The following is a 9,245-nucleotide window of genomic DNA, read 5'->3' as shown; positions in this document are numbered from 1 at the left end:
ATAAAAATATTGAGTGCAGCTTTAAATATGAACTGTGATAACATAGCAGTGAAACGTATTGTATGTATGTATGACAGTGATTATAATTACATAATGTCACATGCTGATACAGTTTTACCTAATCCACATCAGGATATGTAGAATTTGTAAAGCTAAATTGCAAAGAGACTCTAGGGCTGTATATAAATAAGTGATTTGACTAGATTTACATTGTATTGAGATGGTAATCTATGTTTTCTGATCAGAGCAAATTAGACCGTATCATCATGCTAGATTGTTGTGCTCTGTTGCGTCCTGTTGTTATTTTAGATTATATCCTACCGTCATATCCTGAGGTGTCATCTTGTATCGTAATATACTGTATACTAATTCCAAAATTTAGAGTACACATAAACACACACATAGTACTTGTAAGTGGTCTTTGATAATACCCAGACCACCTCCTCTATCTTTGACCCCTCTCTTACTCCCACTCTTGCAGTTTCATTTAAACATGCGTGGGTGATTTTAATACAAACATTTGGAATTAATTTTCATCCTCTCTCCCCTTTTCCCCCTGCTTCCTCCCTCTCTCTACTACGCTGCGCTGCCTGCCAGCTGATGCGTCTGTCCGCTGTGAGCAGCTGGACCTGTTGCTCCAGTGGGGGGCTGAGTTTCGCCAATCATCATCCCAGCCGCCTGCAGGAGAGAAGGTGCTGGAAGACCTGGTGGCCTTTGATGTCATCCTGGGAGACCTCAACTTTGATAACTGCTCTTCAGGTACGCAGCTGTCAGGGCTAAATCAGTATGTTCTAAATGCAAAATGCATTTTATTTTATGTCAATGCCAATGGAGCTTTCATCTCTCAATATCTCTTCCCCCCTGACAACATATAAACCCCAGGAAGCTCTGAATACTTGTCTATAATGTATAATTTATGAAGGTATATGTACATGTAAGACCTCTTATAGCTCTGACTCTGGAGGGTTGCACGGTCCCAGGTCTTTTACAAAGGAAACTAATAAAATATTAATATATTTACCATTAATGTAAAAGCTTGATGACGAACTATTGTTGAAACACAAGAATCATTAGCAACAAATTACAGTAAGATTATTGTTTTTCACACAAACAAGTGCTGTCCATTTCTGTTTTCAGTTACAAAATTTACACTACAGTTGCTAAATAATAAGTAATGGCTTATTATTTATTTCTTTCTTCCTCCCCTAAGCATTATTCCTAGTGTGTATGGAAGATTTAAAATGCCCAAATAAAAACAAATCAAAGAAATAAAGTGAAACAATACACACTCTTACATGGACCTCTTATGTATGCATTGACATTGTCATAAATAAATGAAAAATACATACTAGCTTTATTTCTTTAATAACTGAAGGAATTGTTTTTCATTGTGACATACATTTTCCATTAAAAAAAACAAATGATTAGTTAGTCATTATGAGGAGGTACAAGGGAGCTTTATATTTCTATCATGGAGACACACTGTCCATGCCTAAATGGAGGCGGGACAATGGGTGGAGCTTATCATCATCTGACACCAGATGGTAGCCATAACAGAGAGCCTTTCACAGTAAAACAGCTTCCTGTGAACTAGCCAGCAGGAAGCACACACTACTATTAACAGTACATGTAGTTACACATATGGTTGACTTCCTTTAACAGTGTTGCTGCGGGTTATTTTATTTCAATATCCCGCAGCCAGTTTCCCCAGTAACCACGTTACTTTACACCACTGCTCAGAAGTTATATGCTTAAACTTAAATACTTAAATTTAATCCACACCTTCTAGCCAATCAGAATCAAGAAGTGGTCACATTACTCGACTCATGTTTAAGGCTGTACAGGTCCAGTGTGTAACATTTAGGAGGATCTATTGGCATGGAGGCCGCCATGTTGAACCGCTATGTTTCTACAGTAGCCCAGAACAGACAAACCAAACATTGGTTTAGATAGGGCCTTCAAGTTTTTCATGATTTTTACTCCCACCGTAGTTTCTCCTACGCGCCTGGAAAGCTGAGTTGTATTCAGTTCATCTGCAGCTTCACCATTAGATGCAGCTAAATCTGGTCATTTAAAGAGTTTTTTAACAAAATAATAGAATAGTTGAAAACACGAGACTAAAACAAGCACAAAAAGCCAGGCTTTGTGTTCTTATTTTTTTCTAATAAAATTAAAAAAGAAAATTCTCACTTATTATGTTATTATTATTGGATTATCATCCCACTTTTAAATGAATCTATCCTTTTGTTTTTTTCTTTGTTTTGTTTTTCACCTCTTACAGAAGTTAAATAAGCATCTACATCAATGAGAAAAAAAACGTAAAATTGCCTTTCTGTCGAGGTATCTTATGAATGAAGAATTTGTTACGATTAATGTTGGGGATGAAAGTATATATTAACTTTATCCACATTCATCGGCCATTTTGCAGGCAGTAACTCATGAAACATCTTCAAAAGAAGAGCCAGGAAAGTGTTACTAAAGCTGTGACTGTGTGTGTAAAATTGCACTGTATGTGTGCTCTTGTGCTTTTTCCAGAGGACAAGCTGGAGCAGCAGCATGCACTTTTTACTCAATACAAGGACCCATGTCGCCTGGGGCCAGGGGAGGACAAACCATGGGCTCTGGGTAACGACACAAATCCACACAAGCACAGACACATGTTCCTCTTGGAACTCACATACAGATCTCACATATACTGTGCTTCTTTATGCTCATAAACATCTAATACATCTGTGAACTGCAAACTAATCCTCAAAAAGTTACATTATGAAATGCAGCAACACCTGCACACATACACATACGTACACGCATAACCTCAGTGGCTCGGGGAAATCTGGTCATCCATATAGTGCACGCAGAGCAGAGCAGACTGTAATCTGGCTCCGTCTGGTTAAATCAGGATGCACCCACTGTGTGAATTAAAATACACCCAGTACAGCGTGCTGATACATGGGCATTAGTGACGTAAAGACTGGAGGGTTTTGGTCTGGATGTGAAGCGTTATTTAGGCCAGCGGTATTTCGGGGACAGTGTGGGCAGGACAGAGTGAAAGGGCTCGTTTAGAGAAGGGCTTATTTATTTGGACAGGGACATTTTGCGCGGTGAACCAGGGGAAAAGATGTGCACCTCCGCCTGTTTGGTCTTTAAACAGGAGGGGAAGAGGGAGGCAAAACAAGGAGAATGAATCAATGAATCAATCAAAGAAAGATTATCCCATTTGGTAAAGCTTATTCAAAGGAGATTAGACCTAAATGAATACAATAGACAAAAAGGTAGGCAGAGAGCCAGGCTGCCAGCTATTATGAGACATTCGGTGTGCTGAACCCAGAGCTCCAGGAATTTCCCAGGGCCGACCACCCTGCCTGCCAAATGCACAGACAACCTGCGGGGCTTGTGCTGCATTCAGATCACATGGGAATTAGGGCTAGCCTGGGACCACTTCATAGTTAAAAAGCAGTGACATAGAAAGAAAATCACACGATTGAAGCTGTGAAAATAAAAAGGTTCAGTAAAAATCTTGCCGTTGATCATTTTCTCTTGCATAACTGACAGGCTCTTTTTGGTGATGCCTTTGAGTTCATGTTTGATGGCAGATTAAACATGTCAACCACAAACCAAAAACCCAACAAGTGCAGTAACTGTGGCTTCCCACGTATTTTAGGAGACGCGGTTGAAATTAGTGTAAAAGAATATTTATTTTCCTCCCCACACATACACTGCAGCTGGTTGGGGATGCTAGAATTTATGAGGACAGATAAACTGAGGTCATGTTAACCACCTTAAATCAGGAATCTCGTGTGTTTGTGCACTTTCCCAAACGAGCTGAAAGTAGCGCAGCAGACAGGCAGCAGCCAGTCTGTGTAGCTGAGCGTGCCTGCCTCACACCTCACCATCTTTATTTCAGTGATCTAAAAACCTGCTCTTAGACTCGTGAAAAGTGCCGGCTGTGCATCAGACACCTACTTTTCATAAGAGCTCCGGACACTTGTGAATTGACTGGAGTAACTTCAGAGTGCTGCTCTCTTTCGTATCGGGCATTTTAAACACAGCCTACGGACTCACATCTTCATTGTCAGGAGGATCTGTGAGTGCCCGTCTCTCTCTGGCTGTTATATTTCACTGGCTGATGACAGTGGATTGTTGTTAGAGGAGCATAAAGGCAGAGATATACTCTCTCAGAACAAGGTGTGCTGACACCTCCTTTGCCTCACTGAAAGAATCCAAGACTTTTAGGCCGTGTTCAGTCTGCAGGCCAATCTGACCCAAATCTGATTTTTTTTTCTCATATGTGACTCAGATCACATATTTGCACCCCAGTTTCAATTCTGATTTGGGTTGCAAGATCATGAAATCACAAGACCATACAAAAATCCATCTTCCCAAGCTTCAAGGTATGCATTTGTGTCCAACCACAGTGGTACTGGACAAACTACAGGCCTGCCTGAATCCATGACCCAGATATCAATCACACGCCTCCAGTTTCGTATCTGAAAGCACAACACAGAGGTATGGTAGTGAAAACAGGCCATGGATAGAGTAGGAACATTAGGAATGTGAAGGAAAGAAATTGCCACCCTTTTGAAGCAAATTTTTCTTACCCGGCCAATTACTGCAAAAAAGCATTAATGACTGTTGGATAGTCCTTTTCAGAAAGAACACAAATCTGGAGACCCAGACCGCCACCTTCACACCGTCAAAAAAGCACTTCTACCTCTGGGGTCCTTCAGTGGATTCCAGGTTCTCACTAGTAGAGATTAGTGGGTATAACTGGTACCTCAACCACAAGAGAACCCATAGGAGTGGCTCTTATCTTCTCTGCACTGTTACACTCAAAGGAAGGTATTTATGCATTTGAATGTGTCATTCGACAGGTACTTTATTGGATCCCAGTGGCCTTTATGATGACGAAGTCAGTTCACCTGAAAGTTTACAAAAGTAAGTCACACATACACACACACACACACACACACACACACTAACTTGATATACTCTATAATCTATAATCTATAATTTGTCTTTTGTTTGCAATGACTTCCATTCATTCCTAGAAGACTGAGATATACTTTAACCCACATGTTTGCGTGCGCATGGCAGCTACCTTACATATCCTGTATCCATTTGGAGCAGTTGGTTGTGCATGTCTTAAAATGCAAATGAGTGGTTATAAAGCAAGTATATCTCCAGCTTTCACCGGACCTTTACCACAGCCACTGCACCAGGAAAAACATTGATTTACACTGCTATTATCTCTTGACTCTAAGTCCTAGTAAAAAGCTCAACCTTTGACCTAAGCACTACACTCTCTAATTTGTGGTCCTGTGCACTCTCTTGATTTTACCAGAAATGGTAACATTATTTATGTAATTCCCTTTGAATCCTTGTTGTTTTATTGCTCTTTATCACCTGTGTTTGCAACTCCAGGAATACGTCTGTCTGTCTCTCTGTCTTAACGTCAGCCAACTGATCTTTTTCTTATCCCTGTGTGTCTGTCAGAGTGATGGAGAATGAGGAGGGGAGGAAGGAGTACCTAGTATTTCCTCCCAGTAAGAGCCAGTGTCCCGCCAGCAGTCAGAAAGGGAGGAAGATCCCACTGAAGGGCAACGGACGCCGCATTGACTACATCCTCTACAGCGACGAGGGCCTGCAGCAGGACTGGAAACTGGTATGTTTTGTCGAGGATTATAGGGGACTTTAATAAAAGTATTCTCCTGCCTTAAATTGTCTTAAAGACCAAAATTGTAAATCTAAATCTAAATCTAAGAGCAGATGCAAGAGGTATCTGTCATCTCCTCTAACTCCCAGCAAGAAAGAAAATATACGTATTTTCCAAACTGTTAAACCACTAATCTTATTCCACACTGTCTCTCAGACTTTATCTCATATCTATAGACACGTGATCCAACTCTTCATTGAAACTGCACGATAAATGAAGTTTAACATTCAAACCAAAGCTTCTGGGAAATATTTTAGATGATGTGTGCATCATTTTACACACATTCTTCTATGGGAACTCATATGTATATAATAAATAAAATTCTGTAGGTTTGAATAAACTTTAGACGGACAACATGAGTGTGTAATCACTGCGTGCTAAAGGGGTTAACTGGTTTAAAAAGGAGTTTATTTCTTAATTCAGTTAACGCAGATTCAATGACATTTGTCGATCTACAAGTGAAAAGTCAGTTAGTTTATAGCCTTTTGGTAATTAATATCCATAATCAATGGTTCCCAAGCTTTTTTAAAACAAAGCAATGTCTACTTGAGAACTGTCGTCGCGTTGTGACCAGTTCAAACAAGTGATCTGATATTTTTCAAAGTGGGAGGCGGGCCTGCAAAAAGTTTCAGGCTTAGTGAGTGGAAATGAAAGAATGAGTGATTTGGTTAAAGAGATAGTACAGTAGTTTGAGGGATTTTTCTGTTTTTTCTCCAGAGTGACTAAGTAATAAAAAAAGAAATGCCCTAGGACAGATCTTTTTTATGTATTTGGTATAGTCTGAAGTTATGGCAGCAACAGCAATATAAGGTGTTCTTAACTCAACTGTTGAGTGTTTATGGGATCAAATAACATCATCATGATCCCATATGCAGGGGTGGATCTAGAGAAATATTCCTGTGGTGGCATCTGATTTAATCAGATATCATTTATCAGATAATCACTCTATATAAATCTATATAAATGTATCTCTCTATCTAAAGATAGCATTGGGAGCCAATAAATTGTTTTATTTCTAAATCTTGAATTGGATTTTGTCATTGAATGAATCTAAATGAACGTGTTACATTTAACAGGATTTGACACCAAACTGGGGTTGCCATGCATTTTCTGGTGATGGCAGCTGCCATCCCTTTAGATCCGCCCCTGCCCATATGGCATCCAGGAATTGAGCCTCGGGGGTGCCATTTTCCAAGCTTTGTCTGAGGGGAGGCCCCAAACCACTGCATTATTTCAACAATTTAACAAGAAAAAAAACACAGGTTTTAGGAAAGTCTGAAAACTGAAGCAGAGTATTGCGTATAAGACACATTTTGTTAGCGCACAGAGCCCCAATTTGAGCAGATTTTCTCTTAAGGAATCCTCTCTGAGTAATTTTTTGATTTTTAAGTTTCATGAATATTAAGTCTTCAGATTTACCATAAAACTGCAATCAGTAACAGCCTCGCCTGTTTCTTGTTCCAACCTCCAAAAAATGTACCCAAGTTGGAACGCCAGTTTGAAAACCACTGTTTTAAACCAATAAGAGGTCTATTTCCTTAACTGTATTAAAAGAAACCTGCATTTCCACTGATGATGAATGAGTTCAGCGGGCCTACACCAGTTAGTAGGTCCAAATCTTCCATTACATGTGTGTATATGGATTTTGAATCAAATTTTCAAATCCAACATGGAGCTCTGTGCAGTATTCAGTATTTCTCATACTGTATACACTGTATGTATTAAACATCAGTACAAAAATATTGTGTCCATTCACAGAAACCTAGTGCAAGACCTGAACTGTGTGCCATTTTCTTGTCAGCAGGGAAACGATGTTCCTTATTCTGCCTCATTTCCTATAGCAACAAGACACTTGTCAACGCTTTCTTTTTTCTGAGCTATGTGAAACATAACTGGAAGCCAGTGAAATGATCTCATACCACAGGGGAGCGTTTGACTTGTTAAAAGGATGAAAAGATTTAAAGCTAGAGAGGCGAACAATGAAACACAACAACACAAACTGGGAAGGAAAGGAATGAGGGCAGCACTGTCATGGCTGTCTGTGTGAGGGATTGGAGAGGATTGGAAAACCAAATCACATCATTTACATAGAACATCTCTCTCCCCTTCCCCTCTCTCTGTCTGACTGTCTGTGTCTCTCAACCCGAAGCCACCTGATGCCACCTTGTGCCAGAATACAGTTACTGTAATGTGTCACTTGACAGATATATTGTTGTTTTGCTTCCTCAAAGGCAAACCTCAAACCCCTTAGAAACCAGTGTGGCATTTCTTTACACATGCTATTTCATCATGTGTGGTTTCTGTTTATTCTGCTGCCTTATATTCACTTTTGGAGAACACGTGAGAGCACTCAGCAACCCAGAAATCTGACTAAACTGATACCACTGGTGATTATATATGTCTGTCATTAATTGTTAATAACAATAGATTAAAATGCATCAGTATCATATAATAAGTGTTTATTATTCCTTTCAATTATTTCAGTAGTAGCAGTGGTGACAGACGTCCTAGTAGTACAAGTATTTTAATTATGGTGCTAACTAGTAGTAATAGTAACAGTGGTATTTTCCGAAGTAAAAATAGTGGCAGTGCACAGTGCCCTGTGTGGTCAAGGGTGTATAGTTATCTCTGTCCACATACTTTTGGTCTGGGTTTTTTTTTCCATGGTTTGGACAAGTCCCCTCAGTTTCAGTTATAGGGAAATGTTTATGCTACAACAACACATCTACAATAGTGCACTTCAAACAGGGGAAGTCTGCTGTTTCAACATAACAATAACATCACAAAGCCAGGTCTATAAAGAAAAGGTTGTCCCAGGTGTGGAGGAACTTGACTGGCCTACACAGAGCCCAGACCACAACCCTGCCCCCCAGCCCTATCATCCAACATGTCCACATACTTTTGCTTATATAATATAGTACTTGCAGTAGAAAAAGTATGGTAACACGTTACTTTAACACCCGCTCCATTTAAGAATTTAAAATCAGTGAACACACTTAGTAAATGGTTTATAACACACTATAATGTAGTTGTAAACAGTTAAAAGGACATTTGTCAATGATGAAAGACATATTTCATGTTATTACAGCTGTGTTTTACTGTATTTGTTATTTGACTGTTATTATCTCTTTATATCATAGACTGTATAATTAAAAAATTATGTAGTCACCAATAGTTTTCTGAAGAGCTAATGTGAAGCTCAGTGTGGTCGGCTCTGGCTGACGCCATCTTGGCAGTCCTGACTCCAGCGGCTCCGGCTCCAGCGGTTAATATGAAAATGGGCAAAGAGGTGGAGCGTGGATGGAGGCAGCTGAATGAAGCCTGGTTACTGAAAACAGTCTCCAGTGATAGCACCCACCTGTCACTCAAAGTGGCTATGCCCTTAATTGTCTGTAACTTTAAGCATATATAATATAATAATAATTTAATATAATTAATGAGTTATATAAAAATCCACCCCCCGTACAGTTGCCATGAATGCGTACATTAGCTATAGAGACCAAAACTGTTGTTTGTACCAGGCTGTAAACAT

The 9,245-nt window shown here is 39.6% G+C and overlaps 1 protein-coding gene across 1 annotated transcript in view; it reads left to right on the top strand.

Moving 5' to 3' along the window:
* smpd3 (sphingomyelin phosphodiesterase 3) overlaps positions 1 to 9,245 on the top strand; it is a 35,540-nt gene that overhangs the window by 25,869 nt on the left and 426 nt on the right. The window contains exons 5-8 of the mRNA XM_035664294.1: positions 598 to 759; positions 2,536 to 2,625; positions 4,872 to 4,935; positions 5,494 to 5,662. Of these exons, the coding sequence (XP_035520187.1) occupies positions 598 to 759; positions 2,536 to 2,625; positions 4,872 to 4,935; positions 5,494 to 5,662 (485 nt within the window). The remainder of the gene's footprint in view (positions 1 to 597; positions 760 to 2,535; positions 2,626 to 4,871; positions 4,936 to 5,493; positions 5,663 to 9,245) is intronic.

This window comes from Morone saxatilis, unplaced genomic scaffold, assembly GCF_004916995.1.
Source record: "Morone saxatilis isolate NCDOM2014 unplaced genomic scaffold, NCSU_SB_2.0 Contig2, whole genome shotgun sequence".
NCBI classification, from domain to species: domain Eukaryota; kingdom Metazoa; phylum Chordata; class Actinopteri; family Moronidae; genus Morone; species Morone saxatilis.
Note: the sequence above shows the minus strand (reverse complement) of the source record. Positions and strands in the feature narration are given on the sequence as shown.